This window comes from Elephas maximus, chromosome 11 (genome assembly GCF_024166365.1).
Source record: "Elephas maximus indicus isolate mEleMax1 chromosome 11, mEleMax1 primary haplotype, whole genome shotgun sequence".
In the NCBI taxonomy this organism is placed as follows: Eukaryota; Metazoa; Chordata; class Mammalia; order Proboscidea; family Elephantidae; genus Elephas; species Elephas maximus.
The window spans coordinates 100,167,409-100,192,218 of record NC_064829.1 but is presented as its reverse complement, the minus strand read 5'-3'; the positions used below and the strand labels follow the sequence as shown (position 1 = coordinate 100,192,218).

At 47.1% G+C, this 24,810-nt stretch overlaps 1 protein-coding gene and 1 long non-coding RNA gene across 5 annotated transcripts in view; one reads left to right on the top strand and one right to left on the bottom strand.

Moving 5' to 3' along the window:
- Positions 1–19,884, top strand: part of TSKS (testis specific serine kinase substrate) — a 28,726-nt gene extending 8,842 nt beyond the window's left edge. Inside the window, exons 1-11 of one of the 4 annotated variants that reach the window (XM_049901296.1) lie at positions 4,906–5,121; positions 5,707–5,935; positions 13,731–13,826; positions 14,018–14,101; positions 14,427–14,510; positions 15,106–15,392; positions 16,657–16,851; positions 17,434–17,607; positions 18,240–18,375; positions 19,465–19,589; positions 19,723–19,884. In XM_049901296.1, the coding sequence (XP_049757253.1) occupies positions 4,952–5,121; positions 5,707–5,935; positions 13,731–13,826; positions 14,018–14,101; positions 14,427–14,510; positions 15,106–15,392; positions 16,657–16,851; positions 17,434–17,607; positions 18,240–18,375; positions 19,465–19,589; positions 19,723–19,876 (1,734 nt within the window). In that variant the 5' untranslated portion in view covers positions 4,906–4,951 and the 3' untranslated portion in view covers positions 19,877–19,884. Of the gene's footprint in view, positions 1–4,905; positions 5,122–5,706; positions 5,936–13,730; positions 13,827–14,017; positions 14,102–14,426; positions 14,511–15,105; positions 15,393–16,656; positions 16,852–17,433; positions 17,608–18,239; positions 18,376–19,421; positions 19,622–19,722 lie in introns of those variants that run through there. The other 3 variants (XM_049901293.1, XM_049901294.1, XM_049901295.1) reach the window with 3 other exon arrangements.
- Positions 14,700–15,188, bottom strand: LOC126085691 (uncharacterized). Its single transcript, XR_007519320.1, has 2 exons — positions 15,099–15,188; positions 14,700–14,936 (listed from the first exon to the last, which is right to left on the bottom strand). It is a non-coding gene; the product is annotated as an uncharacterized LOC126085691 (long non-coding RNA).
- Positions 19,885–24,810: the final 4,926 nt, after the last annotated feature.

Here is a 24,810-nt window from a genome sequence, read left to right as displayed (position 1 = left end):
TACAGCTCTCTGTCTCCTGGGTCTAGCAGGTTCTCAGCACAGGGATCCTCGGTCCAAAGGACACACTCCACTCCTAGCTGTTCTTGGTGGTAGTGAGTCCCACCCTCTCTGCTCACTTCTCTCTCCTTTTGTCTCTTGTAAGATAAAAAGTGTGACTTGAATAAGAATGGAAAGAGTGGTGACTGAGTTAACCCTTTCAAGAAGCAATTGTTTTCTGCTTTGAATTTTTTGTAGATACCACGTGTTTTCATTAATGGAAGCATGCTGAATCACTGAGTGTTGTTGAATTTTTGGTAGGTAGTATGGATTTTGTTTTCTTGCCCCCTCCCACAAGCCTACCCTTAGAATCCAGAGGGACACCCATTGCCCCACTAATTCTACCCCCAGAGTCCCCTCTGAGCCCACTGGGACATACATGTCTCCACAAAATTTCTGTTTTTTTCCTACCAAAAATGCACACAGCTCAATGCACAATACCCTGTAGAAACAGTAATTTGTGGCACACTCCTGTTTTTTTCAGTTTTAAACAGTCATAAAGGCTTCTGCCTTGTGCCAGCATGCACCCTCAGTGGGAAAGTAGCTTCCCAATGAACATAAGAGGCAGAAAATGTTGATGGACAACCGTATATCCCACTGGTCATGAAAAGGGTAAGGATGGTGACGTGAGTCATACCCTCTAGTAAGGCATTGACTCAAGATACATCCTACAGTAATTCTTTTTCGTTAACATAAGGGACAACTCACTCCCAAATGGGACTATAACCATAGGCATAGAGGCTAGGATTTATACCACATCACAAAATGGAGCATAATTATATCAGATTTCAAAATGGAGAATTACTACATCATTACATAACTTCTAAATTACTTCATTACATAACTGCCAAATGACTGAGAATTATTTTCCAGCCAAGGTGACACATAACCATCACAGGTTCCATACACCTTATTTGCATAGTCTCGCCAGTCATTGTGTGGGAATCACAAAGGCTAGGCCTACCCGTTGTCGTCAAGTCAATTCCGACTTATAGCGACCCTATAGGACGGAGTAGAACTGCGCCAGACGGTTTCCAAGGAGCAGCTGCTGGATTCAAACTGCCAACCTTTTGGTTGGCGGATGCCTAGAACGGCCATATTAAGTAGTTCACTGCACCACACCAAGGAAACGAGAAAGAGAAGCTGAGAAGAGACCAGGACCTTCCCCCAGAGCCAACAGAAAGCCTTCCACTATAGCCAGTGCCCCGAATTCAGACTTACAGCCTTCTAAACTGTGAGAAAATAAATGAGTTTGCTACAGTTACCCATTTGTGCTATTTCTGTTATAGCAGCACTAGATAACTAAGACATTCCTGCATTAACATAAACTCACTGACCCCTAAGTTTCCTATCTAACCTTTCAAGTTGCTCTTGTCAATTTGATCCCATATAGCTAGTTCTTCAAAACAGCACAACACTAAAGGCAGACATTCTTTGCTGGTTAAGCTGAGCTATTGTTTGGTTTAAAGAAGACTTCAGGGTATATTTTTTGCCATCTTGTTTTTTTTAATTGTGCTTTAAGTGAAAGTTTATAATTCAAGTTGGTTTTTCGTACAAAAACTTATATACACAGTGTTATGTGACCCTAGTTGTTCTCCCCACAATGTGACAGCACACTCCCGTCCACCCTGTATATCTCATGTCCGTTCAACCAGCTCCTGTCCCCCTCTGCCTTCTCATCTCGACTCCAGACAGGAGCTGCCCACATAGTCTCACGTGTCTACTTGAGCTAAGAAGCACATTCTTCACCAGTATCATTTTATGTCCTATCCCAAACCCACTCTAGTCCAGTCTAATCTTTGTCTAAAGTGCTGGGTTAAGGAATGGTTTCAGTTTGGGGCTAATAGAGAATCCGGGGGCCATGACCGCTGGGGTCCCTCCAGTCTCAGTCAGATCATTAAGTCTGGTCTTTTTACTAGAGTTTGGGTTCTGCATCCCACTTTTCTCCTGCTCCATCAGGGATTCTCTGTGTTTTTTTCTTTTTTTTTTTAATGCTTTCCAAGTAAATTGCAGAAGAAGTACGTTACCCCCAAATACTTCAACATTAATTATAGTTTAGATTCTTTTTGTATTGTGGTAAAATATATATAGCATAGAATTTGCCATTTTAACCATTTTTTAAGTGTACAACCCAGAGGCATTAATCACATCCACAATGTTGTACAACCATCGCCACTATCTGTTTTCAAAACTTTTTCATCACCCCAATCGGAAACTCTGTACCCATGTCTGAGGCTCGCTATATTTCAGTGAAATGGCTCACAAACCCGTGGGTCAGGCAGCAGGCTGGAGGCTTCTGACTCAGGTGGTTGGAGGGGCTGATAAACCCAAAATCTGCAGTTCAGGTGGCAGGCCGAAGGCTTCTCACGTTCCGAGAATCGGAGGTCAGAAGATGACAAGATGAACGCAGGATCAAAAGACTGTGAGCTTTGCCCCAACGTTTGTTTTCATATCATGAATGCAGGCCACACCCCCAAGGAAACACCTCTTCCAACTGATTGGCTGCTCACATAAGATCACAAAATGGGAGGTGGTTACATAGTGTCTGCCAAACCACTGAGAATCATAGCCTAGCCAAGTAGACACATGACATTAACCCTCACAACCCATTAATCATTTACTCCCCATTCCCCCTCCCCTCAGTCCCTGGTAGCCACCAATCTCCTGTCTCTGTGCATTTACCTATTCTAGATACCTCATGTGAGTAGAGTCAGACAATATTTGTCCTTTTGTGTCTGGCTGATTTCACTCAGCATTATGTTTTCAAGGTTCACCCATGTCCCAGCATGTATCAGAACTTAGATTCTTTTTTGATAGGTGAAATTCACACACAATAAAAGCCTCAAATCTCAAGTGCACAAGTTGGTGAGTTTTAACAAATGCACACGCCTGCCATGACTTGATTTTGATTCCATTTATATGACTTATCAGTCCGAGTGGTGCTGTCAGTGTGCTCAGCTGCTAACTGAATGGTTGGAAGCTTGAGCCCACCCAGAGGTGCCTCAGAAGAAAAGCCTGGCAATGTACTTCCAAAAAAAAATTAGCCATTGAAAACCCTCTGTAGCACAGTTCTATTCTGACACACACGGGGTCACCCAGAGTTAGCGCCCACTTGAAGACAACTTTTTTTTTTTTGAAGACAACTGGTTTTTATATCACTCAATGCCTGAGGTCCCTGGGTGGTGCAAACACTGTGCTTGACTACTGTCTTGGTCATCTAGTGCTGCTATAACAGAAATACCAGAAGTGGTTGGCTTTAACAAAGAGAAATTTATTCTCTCACAGTCCCGTAGGCTAGAAGTCCAAATGTAGGGCACCAGCTCCAGAGGAAAGCTTTCTCCCTTCTGTCAACTCTGGAGGAAGGTCCTTGTCATCAATCTTCCCATGGTCTCGGAGCTTCCTGCACAGGCACCCCGGGTCCAAAGGACACTCCCGGCTCTGCTTTCATGGTGGTATGAAGTTCCCATGTCTCTCTGCTCACTTCTCTCTCTTATATCTCAAAAGAGATTGGCTTGAGCCACTATCTAATCATATAGGTTCCATCAATATAACTTCCACTAATCCATTTTATTAACATCATAGCGATGGGGTTTACAACACATAGGAAAATCTCCTCAAATGACAAAATGGTGCACAATCACATAATACTGGGAATCATGGCCTAACCAAGTTGATACATATTTTGGGGGGTCACAACTGCTAAGCTAAAGGTTGACGGTTCGAAGCCACTCAGTGGAACTGCAGAAGAAAGGCCTGGCAATCTGCTTCCCTGAAGATTACAGCCAAGAAAACCCCATGGAGTACAGTTCTACTCTGTAACATAGGAGATTGCCCTGAGTTGAAACTGACTCAACAGCAATGGAGTTTGTTTCGTTTTTTATCAATGTCTGGTATTTTCTCATTCACTTATTTTTCTGTTCCCACCCTGCCCCTCTCATCACCACCACACACTCTCATAGAATCTTCTAGGGCAGAGACTGGGACTCGTTACTCATTCACCACCTTCTCCCAGCTCCCAGGAAAGTGCCAAATTCACAGAAAACAGTAGGCAATGGGGATGGAGAAAGAAGAAGAAAGTAGGCAGCGGGGATGAAGAAGGAAAATGTTACTGAAGAATCAAGTATGAGTGTGGGGGTGTCCTAGTTATCTAGTGCTGCTATAGCAGAAATACCACAAGTGGGTGGCTTTAACAAACAAATTTATTTTCTCACAGTTTAGGAGGCTAGAAATCTGAATTCATGGCACTAGCTCTAGGGGAAGGCATTCTTTCTCTCTCGGCTCCGGGGAAAAGTCTTTGTCTCTTTTCAGTGTCTGTAAGCCTGGCGTTCTTTGGCTTCTTGGTGATCTTCACGTGGCAGGGCATCTGTCTTCCCCAGCTGTGTTTCTTTTTTCCTTGCTTAACTGCTCCTTTTATTGAAGAGATTGACTCAAGGCACACTCTAACACTGTCTCACTAACATAACAAAGAAAATCCATTCCCAAATGGGATTATAACCACTGGCATAGTAGGATTTACAGCACATATTTTTGGGGGACACAATTCAATCCATAACAGGGGGACTGAGTGACCCCACGGTTATTTTCAGGAAGAAGGTAGCTGGACTCCTTCAACCAGTGGACCAACCCATTCTAAATTCTGGGATAAAATGAGTAAATACATCACACTTCTGAAGGGGAGGGACACATTCCCAGTAGAACTGAAGTTCTTGACCCAGGAGAGTTCACTGAGGTTCCCTGGGGGAATCTGAGGAGCCAGGGTCACTCCCTATCCCTGTCCCCCCCTTTGTGGGGCCCAGTGGTTGGATCCTTTGTGAGGCAGGCTGAAGGGGGACAGGGGATTCTGTGGGTCTGTGGTCAGAGTAGGTGGTTAGTCTCAGAGGAAGGAGCCCCCAGGAGCAGGGCCTCCCCACACACCATGGCCAGCGTGGTGGTGAAGACAATCTGGCAGTCCAAAGAGATCCACGAAGCCGGGGACCCCCCAGCGGGGGTCGAAAGTCGCTCTCAGCTGATCCCAGAGGCCCCTGGGGGGGTGATCAGCCCAGCCAAGGGGATCACAAAGAAAAAGAAGGCCGTGTCGTTCCATGGGTGGGTTTGTCGCACGCTATCAGGGACGGTCCTAGCACCCAGCGTTGTCTCCAACAGAGCAGGAGTCCCACTGTGGGTCCTGGAGGAAGGGAAGCGGGCAGAGGAGTGGCAGGCAAGAGGGCAGTGGTGGAGCAAAGGGGGAAGGAGGAAGGGATGAGGAGCATGGAAGGTAGAGAGGAAGAAGGGAGTGGGGATGGAGGGAGGGAGGGAAAAGTCAGGAGAAGGCCGGGGGGACTGGAGAACGGAGAAGAAAATAGGCAGCGAGGAAGGGCAAAGGAGAAGAAATTAGGCAGTGGGGATGAAGAAAAAAGTAAGTAGGTAGGGGTAAAGGAGAAGGAAGAAGAAAGTAGCCAGTGGGGATGGAGAAGGAAGAAGAAAGTAGATAGCAAGGATAGAGAAAGAAGAAGAAAGTAGGCAGAAAAAAAAAGTAGGCTGCAGGGATGGAGAAGGAGTAGGTGGTGGGGAAGAAAATGAAAGTAAGTGGAGGCTGGAGGCAGAGGAAGCAGACAATGTGGAGACAGGGAGACAGGAGGGGCCATGCCCTGGGGGCTAAATCCCGACCTTGTGCGTGTTTCTCCTCCCCAGGGTGGAACCCCGGATGTCCCATGAGCCCATGCACTGGTGTCTGAACCTCAAACGGTCCTCGGCCTGCACCAATGTGTCACTGCTCAACCTGGCTGCCATGGAGACCACCGACTCATCAGGCACAGATTCCACCACGGAAGACAGCAGTGGCCCTCCTGCACTACTCGGGCCCCCCGCCTCCCCTGCCCCACCCTGGGCTCCAGATGACCCAGACATTACGGAAATACTGGTGAGGGTCCCCCGGCTGGGGAAGACAAGGGTCCTCACACTGGTGGTAGGCAAACATTGAGGATGGGGAGGGTCTTCTTGATTTGAAATGAGAAGGTTCTTGTCACCCTTCAAGGCCCAAAGGAATGGCCTTCTCCTCCCTCCACTGACAACCAGACATCCTGGGCGAATCATGCCTGCCCTGGGAGTTTTGTTTTTAGTTCATTCAGTTATTTCCACATGTTCCAGGCAAGGCTGAGGTCACAGGCAGGACCCCTCAGGGAGCTCCCAGTCTGGTGGGGGGCAGCAGACATGATATATGCTATAATGAAGGTGACACTGGGAATCCCATGGAAGGGGCCCTCCATCCAGGCTGGGGGTATCAGGGAAAGCTTCCTGGAGGAGGCAGTGCTAAAATTGGGCCTTGAAGGATGAGTAGGAGTTCTCTGGGTAAAACTGGGAGGTCAGCAAGACCTAGGGAATTCCTGAGTGGAGCATGGAGCTCTTCAGCTTGGTCCCTGAGCTTGTCTTTTCTCTCCTTCCCCACCACCAAGGCGTCCTCTGGGCCAGACCCTGAACAGAGTCAGACATGGACCCTGAGAATCACTAACAATAACCACGATCACCATGAGGATAACAAGGTTCACTAGCATTTACTGAGCACTTTCTAAGTTTCCAGGAGCCTCAGTTTCCTCATCTGTAAAATGGAGATTCATACTTTTGTTCTTCCCACAAATATTTCCTAAACCCCTACGAGATACCAGGCACTGGCCTAGGAGCAGAAAATAGAGCAGTGAACAAATGAGAATTCTGGAGATAGCAATACCCACCTCATGAGTGAGGGTACCATGAAGACGAATTGTGGATAAGCCATGTTGAACGTGTAGCACAGCGGCCAGCCTCTGGGAAACACTGACTAAGTGCTGGCTATCACCGTTGCTGCTGTTATTGATCCCCATTTTACAGATGGAGACAGTGAGAGCACAGAAGTTTAAATACTGTACCTAAGGCCACATAGCTTGTACATGAGGGAGCCAGGCTTAGGAGCCAGGCAGGGGGTGAGAGACATCCTGAACTAATGGGGGCAGCAGAGGTCCCTGTGGGAGCTTTGAGGAGGGAGGCCTTGGCCCAGCTGGCTATGGTCAAGGAGAACTTTCCTGAAAAGGCAAAACACAAGCTAGATTTTGAAGATAAGATATTCTCCAGGCAGAATACAGAGGAGGGTGTTCCAGCTATCTGGAACAGCATGTGCAAATGGACAGGGGCTGAAATGAAAGGAGGGAGATGAGGTTGAAGGGGACATCACGTCACAGGCTGAAAACATGGGCGTTTCTCCCGAGGGCGTTGGGGAGCCAGTGTGGGTCCATGAGCAGGAGAAAGAGAACAGTAACTTAGGATTTTGGCTCCTGTACTAGTTTTCTAGGACCACCTTAACAAAATACTACAAGTGGGTGGCTTATAAAAACAGAAATTTAGTATGTCACAGTTCTGGAGGCTGGAGGCCCAAATTAGGGCATCGGTACTCTCTCTGAAGCCTCTAGAGGAAGATCCTTTCTTAGCTCTTTCAGCTTCTGGCAGTCCCAGGTGTTCCTTGGCTTTATGGATGCATCTTCACATGGTTGTCTTCCCTCTGTCTCTCTATATATTTTCTCATTTATAAGGGCACCACTCAGATTGGATTATGGGCCCCTTTACTCCAGTATGATGTTTACTGATTACACCTGCAAAGACCCTAGTTCCAAAAACCAAACCAAACAAACAAACAAACAATCGCAGCTGGAGAAGAAGATTCCAACTCATAGTGACCCTATAGGACGGAACTCCTTCATAGGGTTTCCAGGGCTGTAAATCTTTACGGAAGCAGACTGCCACATCTTTCTCCCATGGAGCAGCTGGTAGGTTCAAACCACCTACCTTTCAGTTAGCCGCCAAGCACTTAACTACTTCACCACCAGGGCTCATTAAAGGTAAGCAGGTGCCACTGAGACATGAACTGGAATCCCTGGATTAAAAATTCAGAGTGCTGGCACAGTGACTAAGCAATCGGCTGCTACCCAAAAGGTCAGCGGTTCGAAGCCACTAGCCACTCCGCTGGAGAAAGATGTGGAAGTCTACTGTGAAAATTCAAAGGAAACCAAACCCGTAAAGATCACAGCTTTGGAAAACCCTATGGGGGCAGTTCTACTCTGTCCTATAGGGTCACTATGAGTCAGAATCAACTCAACAGCAACGGGTTTATTTCCAAACGAGGTCACATTCACAGGTACCAGGGGTTAGGACTTCAATATATTTTTTGGGGGGGACACAATTCAACCCCTAACGTCTCCTTTCCCATTTACTGTGCACCTACCATGTGCTGGGCAGAGTGCTAAGTCCCTCAGGGTGAGGATCTCATTTTCTTAGAGTTTCTGTGAGGGAAGTGGCATAACTACCCAGCTTAAAGATGGTCCACCAGCCGCTTCTTGGAAACCCTATGGGCAGTCCTACTCTGACCTATAGAGTTGCTATGACTCGGAATCAACTTGATGGCAATAGGGTTTTTTTTTGTAAAGCTGAAAAACAAAAACAACAGAGGTACAGAGAGGTGAAGGGCCAGGACAACAAGGTTAAGGGGGTTTGATGCTAAAGCAAAAGTTTTTTCTTTCTCTTAAAAAGGCTAGGGCCTTGTGGGGACATCTGGATGGGAGAGGCTGGAGGTGGGAGGCCAGGGAGGAGGCTGGGAGGGGCCCCAGGGTCTGAGGACAGGTTATGAACCCGGTGAAGAGAAAAGACCAGGGCGAGAGAGGCCGTGGGAGGTGGGGGACGGCCTGGGGTATCTCCTTCTCCCCAGAGCAAGCCCTTCCCTCTCCAGAACAAGCCTCACCCCTGCTACCTCCCTCGTGTCAATCTGACCCCAAGTGCAGGAATCAGGCTCAAGCCAAAGCTTTTTCTGATCATGTCCCCAGCCGATAGTGATGCCGAGAAAAAGCCCTCGGCAGCCGGGAGCAAGGCCTGATTCAGCTTTGAGCTTACTTCGGCGGCTGCGGGGGAGGAGCAGCCACCAAGCGGCTTCAGGTTCTTTCTCTGTGAGATGGAAAAAGTATTGCTAGCCAAGCCCTGGAGGCATGGGCGGGAGTAAGGAGGAAGTGGACACCGGGGGCAGCCGCCAGGTTCAGCACCAACACTACATCGAGGGAGACCTGGAGTTAAGCAGAGAGAGGGCAGAAACCCAGAGAGATGGGGACAGAGATCCAGAGAGAGGGGGAAAGACAGAGACTCAGAAAGAGGAGAGGACAGAGACCCAGAGGAAGGATGGTGATGGAAGTTCTAGATCCATTGAGAGAGAAGTTCTAGACAGTAGTATACAGTCAACAACTGTACCAGAGCCCCAGCCTCCAGCAGGCCATATTCCTGCTGCTGTGGACTCCATGGGTGCACACGCTGGGGGCTTACTTGGATCTCTGCCTCATCTTTCTTTTTTTGTGCTTCCACCTGCGTATTTGGTTCTTCTATTTGATTCTCATGGTTCTAAGATTTCTAAGGCCAAGAGAACTCCATTGCCTTTTGGGTTGTTTTTTTTAGTGTTGAGTTGTAGGGGTTCTTTATATCTTTTGGATACTAGATTCTTATCACATTTATGATTTGGAAATATTTTCTCCCAGTCTTTAGTGTATTTTCATTCTTGATAGTGGCCTTTGTGCAAAAAAGTTTTTAAATTTTGTCGAAGTCCAATTTGTTTATTTGGATGCATACGCTTTTGGTTCATATCTAAAAACCCATTGCCAACAACACCCGAAAGTGAGTCTCTTGTAGGCAGATATATTTGGATCATGTTTTCAAAATTCATTCTGTCAACCTCTGCTTATTAACTGGGGAGTTTAATCCACTTAAATGTAATATAATTACCGATAAGGTAGGACTGACTTCTACCTTTTTGCTGTTTGTTTTATATATGTATTTTTGTTGTTGTTCAATTTCTCCATTACTGGCTTTTGTGTTAAATATTTTCTAGTCTACCAATTTAATTCACTTGTCATTTCTTTCACTATATTTGAGTTATTTTCTTAATGGTTACAATTAATCTTATCAAGGATCCCTTGTATGAGACGTCACTTCTCTCTTGCTGCTTTCGTGATTCCGCTTTATCTTTCAGCGGTTTGCTTAAAATGCATCTAGCTGTGGATCTCTTTGGGTTTATCCTACTTGGAGTTCATTATACTTCTTGGATGCATTGTTTTTCATCAAATTTGGGATGTTTTCTACCACTATTCCTTCAAGTATTCTTTCTGCTTTCTTTCTCCCTTCTCTGGGACTTCCATTATGTGTATGTTGGTACGCTTGATGGTGTCCCACAGGCCTGTCAGGTGCTGTTCATTTTTTCCTTTTTGTTTCTCAGACTGGCTAATCTCAACTTACCTATCTTCAAGTTCACTGTTCTCCAGCCTGTTCAGATCTATTGAGCCGCTCTAGTGAATTTATCATTTCATTTAGTGTACTTTTCAAATCCAGAAGTTCTATTTGATTCCTTTTCATAATTTCTCTTTATTGATATTCTCTATTTGGTGAGACTAATCTCATACTTTTCTTTAGTTCTTTGGCTTGGTTTCCTTTAGCTCTTTGAATATATTTAAAACAGACGATTTAAAGTATTTGTCTAGTAAGTCCAAGTCTGGTTTTGCTCAGGGGAAGTTTCTATTGATGCCTTTTTCACAGTGTTTTAGGCTATACTTTCTTTTTCTTTGCATACCTCAATTTTTTGTTGAAAAAAGGACATTTTAAATATTATACTGTGGCAACTCTGGAAATCAGATTCACTCTTTCCCTCTCAGGGTTTGTCATTATTGTTGTTTGTTTTAGTAGTTTAGTGACTTTTCTGAGCTAACTTTGTAAAAATCTGTATTCTTTGTCATGTGTTGTCACTGAAATCTCTGTTCTATTAGCTTAGTGGTCAGCTAATGATTGCACAGATATTTCCTTAAATTTCTGGAGCCAAAAAATCCCAGCTTTTGTGGAGGGGTTTTGTGTGTGTGTTGGGGCACACCTTCAACACTCAGCCAGGCAACTTACAACTCTGCCTTAGCCTTTACTTCCTGCTTGTCTAGAATCTCAGTGTCAGCCAGAGTTCAGAGCTTAGGGCTGTCCCAGGTCTTTCTTGTGCAACACTCAGTGTTATGCATGCATGTAACCTTCTAGATTCCCATGAACATGTTGGAACTTTTCAAAGCCCCAAAGAACATCTCATTTGCTTTTCTATTTAAGCTTTTTGGTGTTTGTTTGCCCCAACTGTAATCCATCACCTCAGGCAGCAGCAATGTTAAAACATATGACTGTAAATGTTTTTGACAATTCCCTCTCATCACCAGAAGTCTTTTAGCCCTACGTGAGTTCTGAGTCAGATGAAAAAAAGTTAAGCCTTTTGAGTGGGGTCTTCCAGGGAATCACTAGGCAGGTCAAAGAATAACTCTTCTTGGGAATAAGCCTTTGAAAGAGCTCCAACTTCATTCTGCTTCCTATAAGTACCATGATTGCAGGCTATTATATTCAAAGGCTACTGCTGAGCTGGGGAGCAAGAAATGGTACTACATACAGTAAGTTAGAATGCTACAAATCTCACTGTTTTTACTGAGATTCAGTTGTTTTTTTTTCTGGAATAAATACTCCCTGGGTTGCTGCAAGCCTTTTGTTAATTTCCAGAGTTGTGAAAAAATTGATTCTGACCATTTTTTGCCCACTTTTCATTGCTTTTATGGAAGGGAGAAATTTCAAAGGTCTTTACTCCTTCATTTTCTCTGACATCATCCTAATAGAATATTTCTTATCATACTTGTCCTTCAAAGCAATCATGCAAGAAATGTGTTATTGTCCTTGTCTTACAACGGGCGGAAACATATTCTTTTTTTTCTTTGCATATTAGCTCAGCAATGTGAAAGGAGCACAAAATAAAGTGGTTTAAACAGGATAGTTTCCTTTTTGCATAAAAGTCTCAACTAATATAGCAGCTCTGTTTTCCAGTGCAACAAAGTACTGGTCCTTTTGTTCTGGTTGTTCACCTATTTCTAGGCTGTTGCTATCAGCATTGACTTTCAGTCATCAGGAAGGGGGAAAGGTAAGGGATCAGGCCTCTCCCTTTAGCATATAACCCAATGCCTACATCTCGCCCACTAGCACTGCATTGACTGGAATTGAATCACGTGGCCATAGGCAATCCAAGGGGGCTCTTTGGACCTCCTTTTCTTCAGCTGTTAAATGGGAATGTAAATTATATTAAATTACAAATTTAGCTGCTGACACAAAATAACATGGCTTAAATAATGTAGAAAATATTATTTCTCTTTCATAAAAGGGTTCCTTCATAGGTGGTTGAAATCGAATATGATCACTCCATGGTGTTGCATTCTCCATCTCATGGCCCAAGATGGCTATTCCGGCTTTAGCCATCAACTCCTAGTTTCAGCCATTGGGGAAGGAGAAAGGGGGAAGTTCCATCTCCTTTCTTTGAAATGCATAACTCAGAAATTGCCTACATCATCTCCACTCACGTTGCATTGGCCAGAACTTAGTCACATGGCTATACCTAGCTGCAAGGGAGCCTAAGAAATGTAGCCTTTGGTTGAGCAGTCATGTGCATCCTATAACTGTGGAAGAGGGGAGAATGGATCCTGGGAGACAAGTTGCCATCTCTGTCACATGCATCCCTCCTGAGCCCAGGTTGGTAGGAGACACAATGGATTTCATAGTGATATAAGGTAGTGATGATCAGAGGTTGGATGGCATCATGGTTTAGAAAAAAGACTGGGTTTAAATTCTGGCAAGGCTGGAATGGCTCATCAGGATTTCCACAATTCATACCTGTTCCTGTTTTTCAGAACATGTGTTTACCAATATTCAGTATCTTTAATTTGGGGTCCAAGATCTACAAGTACTAAGAAAGGGATGTTTGGGTGAATTGATAAGATACTGTAATTAGTTATCAGAAAGAAATATCCTGTCCTGTGTTTTTAAAAAATGGCATTCTATCTCCTACCACAAAAAAAAAAAAAAAAAAAAAAATTTCTGGCAAGGCTACCTAATGTGTTGCATATCTGGAGTACAAGGGTCTTCCCCTTTCTGAGCCTCATTTACCTCACCTGCAAAATGGGCAAATAACAGTTCTGACCTCAAGTAGTGTGGTTTTAAAGAATAAAAGAGAAGTCGTGTGTAAACAGATGGCCTGGACCATAGTGAGTGCTCATATCTGGAAGGTGGGTTCTCTTTATAATCTCCAGTGTCTGGAGAGAAAGAGCATGTGTTTTAAGAGTTGACATTATGTATGTCTGTAGACCCCAAGGGTATTCATCTCAGTTTTTGGTTGAGACCATCCTTCATTCCTTAATTGTCTGAGTGCTCCTCCTCCTCTTGTTGTTAGATGCCATCAGTGGATTTCAACTCATACTGACCCCATGTGTTACAGAGTGTAACTGCCCCATAGAGTTTTCTAGGCTGTAATCTTTATGGAAGCAGCTTGCCAGGCCTTTCTTCTGCAGAGTAGCTGGGTAAGCTCGAACCACTGACATTGCAGTTAGCAGGTGAGTGCTTAACCATTGTGCCACCAGGGCTCCTTTCCTCCCTCCTAGATCTTCATTTATCTCAGTGTCCACCAAGCAAAAATTGAGTCCACTCCCTGGTTTTACCAAGCAGGAACACCAAGAACCAAAGAGGCACAACCCTTACCAAAAGTCACACAGCCATTCCAGGGCAAGATCAAGGTGTAAACCCCGCCTCCCAGTTCTGGAATTTCCTCAGGGTTGGGGCTTGCCCCCTCACACCTACTGACCCACCCCTCTCCCACTGTTCCCTAGAGCGGGGTCAACAATGGATTGGTCCGCGCCAAAGACTCTATCACCAGCTTGAAGGAAAAGACCACCCGGGTTAACCAGCATGTGCAATCGTTGCAGGTGTGAGGACCTTCTCCCCACCCCAACACCTCTTCTTTCTCTGAGAACCCACCTCCAAGCCAATGCACCCATACCCTAGTTGCGGAGATTGAGGCTCAGAAGGGAATGAGACCTTCCCAGCCCCAGCTCCTCCTCCCCGTGGAGTGCCCCGTTGTGGCCCTGGCTAACTCCTCTTCCCCTCCACGCCCCAGAGCGAGTGTTCGGTGCTGAGTGAGAATCTAGAGAGAAGGCGGCAAGAGGCGGAAGAACTGGAGGGCTACTGTAGCCAACTCAAGGTGGGCCACTGAGGGGCAGGAGTGGGGTGGGGGAACAGAGCGGTAGTAGTAAGAGCATGGGGGTGGGGAGTAGGGAAGAAGAGATTGTGTGGACCTGAGAGAAGTGGGAACAAGTGGAAGGCTAGCAGTGGACAGTGGTGTCTAAGAAGAATGCCATCCCTTTAGCCAAGAGAACCAGACCAGGAAGGTGAAGGCAGAATTTGGGGAAGAAGTGGGTGTGTCTTGTGTTTGGGGGGTAGAGCCTGTATGGAAATAGACAAACTAGGGGAAGGGAGGCGGAACTGGAATGGGAAGGCAGGGCCCCTGCCCTGGTGTTCTGACTCAGGAGAACTGTCGGAAGGTGACCCGGTCGGTGGAAGATGCTGAAATCAAAACCAATGTCCTGAAGCAGAACTCTGCCCTGCTGGAGGTAAGGGGGTTCCAGGATTTGGGGGAGTGGGTTGGAGACATCAGAGGCTTGAGGTAGACTTCAGGTGGGGCTACCCACCCTGCCACCACCACCACCACACCACTCCTACATGTTTACAGTCATGTTTAGAATCCATTATGGATTCAAGTTAGTCTTCAAGTGTAACTTAAGCCCACCAACAAACACACAGGTGGGGAACCCTTTTATTCAGGTTCCAGAGAGAGGGGGTGGAGTTGGATTTCAAATGGCCTGCCCATGTGTCCACTCATTGTCCGACGACAGCCTCAATTATTCTTCCTAAGCAGGAGGGACTAGAACTTGTCACCTTGGAGTTGGCATGGAGGGGTGGATGGAGACAAGGAGGTAGGCGTTCTAGGTTTAAAGTCAGTTGGACTCCAGCTAGACTTCAAACGGGACGTCCCCTTCCTAAGGACAACAAGAAGTCCATTTATACTTTAAGGGGGACTTCCCAACATCCTGTCCAAAACCCATTTACTTTCTAATCTTGGGGATTCATTGGACAGATTTGGGGGTGGAGGTGGTTGCAGGAGGCAGGTGGCTGGACCCCATGATTTCGCCGTCTCTCACCGCCCAGGAAAAGCTGCGGTATCTTCAGCAGCAACTGCAGGATGAAACACCGCGGAGGCAGGAGGCCGAGCTGCAGGAGTTGGAGCAGAAGCTGGAGGCTGGCCTCTCCCGGCACGGCCTGGGCCCCGCCGCCGCGTCCCAGGGGTGCTCGGGCCCGCCAGGAAGTCCCAACGAACCTCCGCGGCCCCGTAGCATGGCCCCCGGTGGCTGGGGGATGGGGCCCAGGGCAGGGGAGAGCCCCCTCGCAAGCGAACAAGAGTTGCAGAGAGTCTCCGCGGGCCTAGAGGAATTGAGGTGGGCGGGGCCCAGGAAGCAGAATGTCTAGGAACTGAGGGGCAGAGGCTGGAGGGGTGGAGCCGCTAGCTTCTGTGCGCCTGAATGGGCGAACTCAGGGGTGGAGCCTCGAGGAGCTGAGGTGGGTGGGGCCGAAGGGATGTAGCCTATAGAAGACGAGGGGCAGCCACAGGAACCAGGGGGTGGAGCCTAGTGGGCGGGACCAAGGAATGGAGCAGAGTAGGCAGGAGTCAAGGGTGGAGCTTCGAAGAGCTGAGGGGGCGGAACCTAGGCGTGGCGCTTCAAGGCGTTGAGGGGGAGGGACCTAGGGGGTGGAGCCTCGAGGAGGTCGGGGGGCAAGGGGTTGAGGGGGTGGGACCTAGGGACGGAGTCTATAAAAGGCGAGGGGAGGGTCCCAGGGGTGGAGCCTCAATGAACTGAGGAGGCAGGGAAACAACTGGGCGGGATTCGCTGGAGCCCGTAGGCGCCCAGAGGGTGGAGCCTTGAGGGGCTTAGTGGGGTCGTACCCAGACGGTGAAGCCTCCCCGAAGTACCTTGGAGGGAGTGTTCTGGAAGGGCCGGACTTCGAAAAACTGACGTTTGAGTGTAAAACCAAAAAAAACCAAACCAGTTGCCGTCGAGTCGATTCTGACTCATAGGGACCCTATAGGACAGAGTAGAACTGTCCCGTAGGGTTTCCAAGAAGCGGCTGGTGGATAAGAACTGCCAACCTTTTGGTTAGCAGCCGAGTTCCTAACCATTGCGCACCAGGGCCCGGTGAAAGTGAGGTGGGCGGGGCTTGGGAGAGGGCAGAATCCTGATGAGTTGAGTGAGACCGGGTTGGGGTGAGCGCTACCTTGGGGAGATGGTACCTGGAGGAGCTGGGATGTGGCTTGGGGAGGAACAAGGGAAAGATCAGGTTAGCTGATAAGGGAACAGAGGCCGGGTTCTGGAGGACTTTGCCCGATTTTACGAAATGTATTTTTATGGGACTAGAGGAAACTCTGGTGGTGTAGTGGTTAAGTGCTATGGCTGCTAACCAAAGGGTCGGCAGTTCAAATCCGCCAGGCGCTCCTTGGAAACTCTATGGGGCAGTTCTACTCTGTCGTATAGGGTCGCTATGAGTCGGAATCTACTCGACGACACTGGGTTTGGTTTTTTTGGATGGGACTAGAGAATTGGGACTAGGTGGGTCCGGAACCATGGACGTGGTCTAAGCGGGGTGGGGCCGGTGGGAGCGTGTCCAAACCTAACCTTGACCCGTTCCCTCTCTCTCGCCATCCAGGAGGGATGTGTCCTCGCTGACCGCCCGGTGGCATCAGGAGGAGGGGGCCGTGCAGGAGGCCCTGCGACTGCTTGGCGGCCTGGGTGGGAGGCTGGACGGCTTCTTGGGCCAGTGGGAGCGGGCGCAGCGTGAGCAGGCGCAGACAGCGCGGGGTCTGCAGGAGCTGCGGGGCAGGGCAGACGAGCTGTGCAACTTGTAAGGAAGAGGGCGAGAGTGCGGATGTGGGAGAACCGGGAAGGGGCAAGGCGGACCCAACCCAACCCGAGGGCTGGGGCCTGGAGGCGAAAGGGAGAGCCAATCATCTGGGGCCAAACAGTACTGACAGAAAAAAGGGCCAATGAGAGGGCAGGAAGGGGGCTTCCATACATTATAAGGCTAGAGGGGCGGGGCAAATTAGGGAATGGGTGTGTTTAATACCTTTTAAGGATAAAGGGGGGAGCCAAGCAGAAACAAAAAAGCTCTTTGCCATCTACTCCATTCCAACTCATAGCGATCCTACAGCACGAAGTAGAACTGCCCTATAGAGTTTCCAAGGAGCGGCTAGTGGATTCGAACTGCCACCTTTTGGTTACCAGCCAAACGCATAACCACTGGCGCCACCAGGGAACAGAGAAGTCCACTTAGAGAACAGGGAGTGGCATTCTAGACTTTAAAATACAGGAGGAGGGGCCCATCAGAGAGCATTGCAGGGAGGAGCCCTGCAGACCAGATGGAGACTTAGGTGTTGGGCTAATAATGGATGGGGCCTTGGTAGGACCCTTTACTCTCACGCCTCAGGGTGGAGCGGTCAGCAGTGTCTGTGGCTTCACTGAGGAGCGAACTGGAGGGGCTGGGCCCAGTCAAACCGATTCTGGAGGAGTTGGGGCGGCAACTTCAGAGCTCTCGAAGAGGGTCTGACCTCTCCATGAACCTGGATCGGTCCCCCCAAGGCTCCTGTGCCCGCTGTGCCAGGTAAGGGGGTTGGGCCTGGCTTCAGGTGCATTCTGGGTCACGGATGGAGAGGGAGTTCATTGTGGGATTTAGGGAATCCTGATGCATAGTTCTTCTGCATTATGGAAGCACATTCCTCCCTCTCCACAAGGTAAAGTGTCTTGTGGAACTCTAGAGAGATTCAATGCATTTTGAGCATCACGTATTTCCATTGCATTGTAGGAAGGTTGGGGTGTGGTACATGGTGGAAGTCAGGGTTTCTCAGTGCATTGTGAGGAAAGTGAGACTACGGTTTATTGTGGGAGCCAAAGGTTAGAATGCTTGGTCCATTGCAGGAAGGAGGGAATTCCCAGTACAACTTGGAATCAGGTTTAACTAGGAAATATGAGTTTTTGATAGCCTGTGGGAACAAAGGGCTGTCAGATACTGTTTGGGAATGGGGATCTCCAAGGCACTGTGGGAGTTCCCCATACGGTGGGACCCAAAAGGAACCCGATCTGCTGTGGGATGGCCCTGGTACATTGTGGGAAGACTGCATATGGAGTACATGGTGTAAATGAGGCATGGGGGGAGGCTGGGTGCATAAGTATGGGGTATCATGGGAACTGAATTGGTTCTGGACCTCTTTCATCTGGTGATCACGCCTTCCCCAGCCAGGGGCAGCAGTTGTCCACAGAGTCCCTACAGCAGCTGCTGGAGCGAGCGCTGACCCCATTAGTCGACGAGGTGAAGCAGAGGGGCCTGGCTCCTGCCTGCCCCAGTTGCCAGAGGCTACACAAGAAGATTCTGGTACCAGGGACCGTGGACCACTATGTCCCATTTTGCATTTCTGCAGGGCAGGAGGGGAAGGGGAATCCAGGGCACAAGGGTACTGTTGGTGGGTGGCAAGAGGGGAAGGGCTGAACTGCGGGCAGCAATCACTGGGGACAAGCAGTTGGGTAGTTAGTGAGTCATAAGCCAATCATTATAGAACTTTGGGTGATGGACTCAAGTTCAAAGCATGATGGGAAAATTGAATATGGTGCATTGTGGGACACAGGAGATGGACAGTAGCTTAAAGCATCATGGAATATGGACCTGGTTCCCTGTAGAACTTAAGAGAGGCAACACATTATGAGATATTGGGGATCAGACATGGGACCCAGTGAATATAGGTCATAGTAACTTAATGCACTATGGAAAGGGGAACCCCAGTCCTTCATGGGACATTGCACCACAGACTCAAACCCAATTACTGATGGGTCTTGAGGCATTATGCAGTGTGGAACGTAAAGACTAATGCATTGTGGGATATTGGCCTAATGTATGATGAAATAAAAGTTGTAGTGGGTGATACATACACAAATGATCCAGTATGGGACTTTATGTGGCAGAGCTGTAGGATGACTGCATGATAGGACATGAAACCCAGTGCATTGTGGGACACACAGAACCAGAGCATGAAAGACTATTAGTATGACAGAAATGCTGGTCTAATACATAAGGAGATGTAAAGTCTGCAAATTATGGAAGGTCATCATGCAATAGGATAGTGGGGCACAGACACATACCAAATGCATGATGATTCATGGGCCCTGGTACATTGTGCATTAGGGGAAAATATGGCAAACACAGATTTAGTGCATGATAGGACATAAGAAAGTCAGTGGATTGTGGGATGCAGGGATCAGTCCCAGGCTTCAGACATGATGACACATAGAAAGCCAGTGCCTTGTGGGATCTTGGGATCATTCTCAGGCTTGAGGCATGATGGGACAGACACTTGGGGGAGGAACATAGGCCCCATGGGACCCTGCCCCCTGCCCTCCGCGATCCAGCTCCCCCTCCACCCCCAGCCCAGTCCGGCAAGCCCAGCCGCGCCTACACTCCTCTCCCCAGGAGCTGGAGCGCCAGGCCTTGGCCAAACACGTCAGGGCAGAGGCCCTGAGCTCCACCCTTCGGCTGGCCCAAGACGAAGCACTACGGGCCAAGAACCTGCTGCTGACGGACAAGATGAAGCCGGAGTGAGGAAGGAGGCTGAGGGCATGGGAGGAGGGTGAGGTCTTTGGGAAAGGGCCTGGGTCACTCCTTCCTTCCACTCCAAAACCCCAGCACCGAGCCTCACCAGCACCAACTTCCAACTCCCTATCATTAAAGGGAGAAGGTGGCCGCTCTGGATTATCTACACTTGAAGATGTGCTCCATCCATGATCAACTCAGCAACCTGCCACTTGAGGGGTCCATGGGGACGATGGGAGGAAGTAGTGGGGGAACTCCCCCAAAACGTGGGGGCTCAGCCCCTGAACAATAAATGGCCCCTCATGCTGGCATGAATTCCGTTTCCTTTTTGCCACCAAACAAGGGCTTGCAAGTGCTGTGAATTGAACATACACCTTGCGCCAGCCTATGTGCACACTATCATTAATCCTCAGCTAACAGGATGCGAAGGAGTCCTGGTTAAGAGCTTCGTTGTTAACTGAAAGGTTGGTGATTAGAACCTACCAACTGGCTCTGTGGAAAAAAGCCCTGGTGATCTGCTCCTGTAAAGATTACAGCCAAAATCTATTCCTCCTTTTTATGTGTTGTAAATTCTAATCCCTGTATCTGTGGTTATAATCCCATTTGGGAATGAGTTTTCTTATATTAATGTGGTTGTATTAGTGTAAGATGTGTCTCCAGGCAATCTCTTTTGAGATATAAAAGAAGCAGATTAAGCAAGAAGAGATGGGGGAATATAGATGCCAAGCCCCATGAAAATTGCAAAGGAACAGAAGCTCAAAAGAGACAAGGACCTTCAACAGAGAGAGGAAGCCAGACTCTTTACAAATTAGCCCTAGCCTGTTCTTCAGGGTTTTGTATTAGCATAATATCATCAAAGTAATGTATAATTACGCTTGAGATCTGCACCAAGTCCGAGTCTCTTCTAATCGAACTATGACAGTAAGCTGGTGAATTCAAGTAGCCTTTTGGCAATACAATGAAAGTAAATTGGAATCCCTCCCACGTGAAAGCAAACTGCGGCTGGCTCTTTTATGAGATTGGAATCAAGAAAAAAGTATTTGGAAGATCAATCACCAAGTACCAGTCTCCCTTGTTGTTAGGTGCTGTCAAGTCAGTTCCGGCTCATAGTGACCCCATGTACCACCAAACGAAACCCTGCCCAGTCCTGTGCCATGCTCATCATTGTTATGCCTGAGCCCATTGCTGCAGCCACTGTGTCAGCCCATCTCATTGAGGGTCTTCCTCTTTTCCCCTACCCTGTACTTTACCAAGCATAATGTCCTTCTCCAGGGACTGATCCCTCTTGACAACATTGTGGAATGACATCAAGGACGTCATGAAGAAAGCAAGAGGTCATTAAAAACAAAAGAAAGAAAACATCAAAATGGTTGTCAGAAGAGACTCTGAAACTTGCTCTTGAACATTGAATAGCCAAAGCAAAAGGAAGAAATGATGAAGTAAAAAGAGTTGGTTGACGTTCAACCATTTCAAGAGATAGCATATGATCAGGAACCAATGAAGGAAGGAAGGAAGTATTGAAGGAAGAAGTCCAAGCTGCACTGAAGCCATTGGCAAAAAACAAGGCTCCAGGAATTCATGGAATATCAGTTGAGATGTTTCAGCAAATGGATGCAATGCTGGAAGTGCTCACTTGTCTATGCCAAGAAATTTGGAAGATCTGGCCAACTGACTGAAAGAGATCCATGTTTATGCCTATTCCCAAGAAAGGTGATCCAATTGAGTGCAGAAATTATCAAACAGTATCATTAATATCACACACAAGTAAAATTTTGCTGAAGATCATTCGAAAGCAGCTGCAGCAGTATATTGACAGGGAACTGCCAGAAATTCTGGCCAGATTCAGAAGAGCATGTGGAACCAGCGATATCATTGCTGATGTAAGATGGATCCTGGCTGAAAGCAGAGAATACCAGAAGGATGTTTACCTGTGTTTTATTGACTATGCAAAGGCATTTGACTGTGTGGATAGTAATAAATTATGGATGACATTGCGAAGAATGGGAATTCCAGAACACTTAATTGTGCTCATGAGGAACCTGTACATAGATCAAGAGGCAGTTGTTCAGAAAGAACAAGGGGATACTGAATGGTTTAAAGTCAGGAAAGGTGTGCATCAGGGTTGTATCCTTTCACCATACTTTTTCAATCTGTATGCTAAGCAAACAATCCTAGAAGCTGGACTGTATGAAGAAGAATGGGGCATCAGGATTGGAGGAAGACTCATTAACAACCTGCGTTATGCAGATGACACAACCTTGCTTGCTGAAAGTGAAGAGGACTTGAAGTACTTACTAACGAAGATCAAAGATCGCAGCCTTCAGTATGGATTACACCCCAACATAAAGAAAACAAAAATCCTTGCAACTGGACCAATAAGCCACATCATGATAAGTGGAGAAAAGATTGAAGTTGTCAAGGATTTCATTTTATTTGCATCCACAATCAACACCCACGGAAGCAGCAGTCAAGAAATCAAGAGACACATTGTGTTGGGCAAATCTGCTGCAAAAGACCACCTTAAAGTGTTGAAAAGCAAAGATGTCACCTTGAAGACTAAAGTGCACCTGACTCAAGTCATGGTTTTCAATCACCTCATATGCATGGGGAAGCTGGACAGTGAGTAAGGAAGACCAAATAAGAATTGATGCCTTTGAATTGTGGTGTTGGCGAAGAATATTGAATATATCATGGACTGCCAGAAGAATGAAGAAATCTGTCTTGGAAGAGGTACAACCAAAATGCTCCTTAGAAGCAAGGATGGCGAAACTGCGTCTCACATACTTTGGACATGTTATCAGGAGGGATCAGTCCCTGGAGAAGGACATCATGCTTGGTAAAGTACAGGGTCAGCGAAGAAGAGGAAGACCCTCAATGAGATGGATTGACACTGTGGCTGCAACAGTGGGCTTAAGCATAACAATGATTGTGAGCATGGTGCAGGACAGGCAGTGTTTGGCTCTGTACTACATAGGGTCTCTATGAGTTGGAACTGACTCAACGGCACCTAACAACAACAACAGAAGGACCATCCATATTAAGTAATTCACTGCACCACACCAGCTATTTCATTCTTGGGGATCCCATGATCGTTCATCCAGTACCACGGATCCCTATGGGTCAAAATACTGATTGCACCTCCACCCCTACCATCCGTGACTGTAATTGCTGCCTCTCTGTCACTTGTAGGTGGTACAAATGGTTAAGGCACTCAACTGCTAGCCAGAAGGTTAGGGTTTGAGTCCACTCAGAGGCATCTCTGACGAAAGCCCTGGTGATTTACTTCCAAAAAACCAGCCCTTGAAAACCCTGTGGAGCACAGTTGTACTCTGACATGCATGGGGTTGCTATAAGTCAGAGCAGACTAGATGTTAACTGGTGGTGGTGGTGGTGTCTCTGGTAGTTAAAATCTACCGTTGCAGGATTTCATCTTTTCTGTTGAAATCAATGTGTCCATTTCAATGGTGTCATCTCTCATCTTCATCACTATCTAAGTCTCCTAGGACTGCTGTAACAAAATACCACAAACTGGGTGAGTTATAAGAACATATATATATAAAAAATTATTCTCTCACAGTTCTGGAGGCTAGGAGTCCAAAATCAGGGGGTCGGTCATGTAGATTTCTTCTGAGGGCTCTGAGGGAGAATCTGTTCCATGCCTCGCTTCGAGCTTCTTGTGAGGGCTAGTGGTCCTTGGCATTCTTTGGCTTGTAGACGCATCTTCACATGGCCATCTTTCCTGTCTCTTGTCTTTTATAAAAACAACAGATGGGATTAGGACCCACCCACCCTACTCCACTAAAAAAGCCCTGGTGGCACAGTGGTTAAATGCTCAGCTGCTAACCGGAAGGTTGGCATTTCAAACCCACCAGACATTTTGCAGGAGAAAGATGTGTCAGTCTGGTTCCATAAAGATTTGTAGCCTTAGAAATCCTATGAGGCAGCTCTCCCTTGTCCTATATGGCCACTATGAGTTGGAATCTACTTGATGGCAGTGGGGTTTTTTTTCTACTCCAGTATGACCTCATATTAACTGATTATATCTTCAAAGATTCTATTTCCAAATGAGGTCATGCCCACAGGTATAGGGGCTATGACATCAACATTATCTTTTTGGAGGACACAATTTAATCCATAACAGATGGCTCTCAGAAGCCTGAAAAATGACCCTGTACTTGCCCGACCCAGAGAGTGAATGCCTTCTTAAATTTTGTCCCATAGACTCCTCAGTTGCCTGCTCTCTAGTGCTGGCTTTGGGATTCAGCAGGAAATGGATAGAGCTGGATCCAGAGGGCACTGAGTCAAGTGAGGTGAAATATAAAGTTGGTTAAGAAAATATTGGCATGAGAGGTGTCTTGGTTTCCTAGTGCTGTTATAACATAAATACCACAGGTGGGTGGCTTTAGTGAACAGAAACTTATTTTCTCACAATTCAGTAGGCTAGAAGTCCAAATTCAAAGCTCTGGCTCTAGGCGAAGGCTTTCTCTATCCTCTCTGGGAGAAAATGCTTGTCTCAGCTTCTCTAACATTCTTCTTTTCCCATTTGCACTTTCTTGCTCTGTACCCAACCTGAACTTTTATATCTCAAAAGTGATTGGCTTAAGATACACTGTATATACGGATATGACTTCATTAACATAACAAATCCCTATTCTCAAATGAGGTTGCATCCACAGGCATGTTGTATACTGACTCATAAAGCCCGATTCTGAGTAGAACTGCCTTACAGGGTTTCCTAGGCTATAATCTTTACGGTAGCAGATTCCTGGGTCTTTTGCCCTATGGAGGGGTTAGTGGGCTCAAAGAGCTGACCTTTTGATTAGCATTTGAGTGTCTAACCACCGTATCACCAGGGCTCCCTAGCCACAGGTTTAGGGATTAGGATTCTGTATTTTAGCGAAGGGAATCATCTAAATTCCCAAGGAGTATTGTCTATACCATGGACTGCCAGAAGAACAAACAAATCTGTCTTGGAAGAAGTACAGACAGAATGCTCCTTAGAAGCAAGGATGGGGAGACTTCATCTCATGTACTTTGGACATTTTCTTAGGCTGGGTTCTCTAGAAAGGCAAAACCAGTGGACTGTACAAATATCTATATAAAGAGATTTACTTCAAGGAAATGGTTCATGTGGTTGTAGAGGCTGGAACATCCCAAATCCATAGACCAGGCTGGAGGCTTCTCCTGATTCACATAGCCGCAGGGGCTGGCAAACCGAAGATAGGC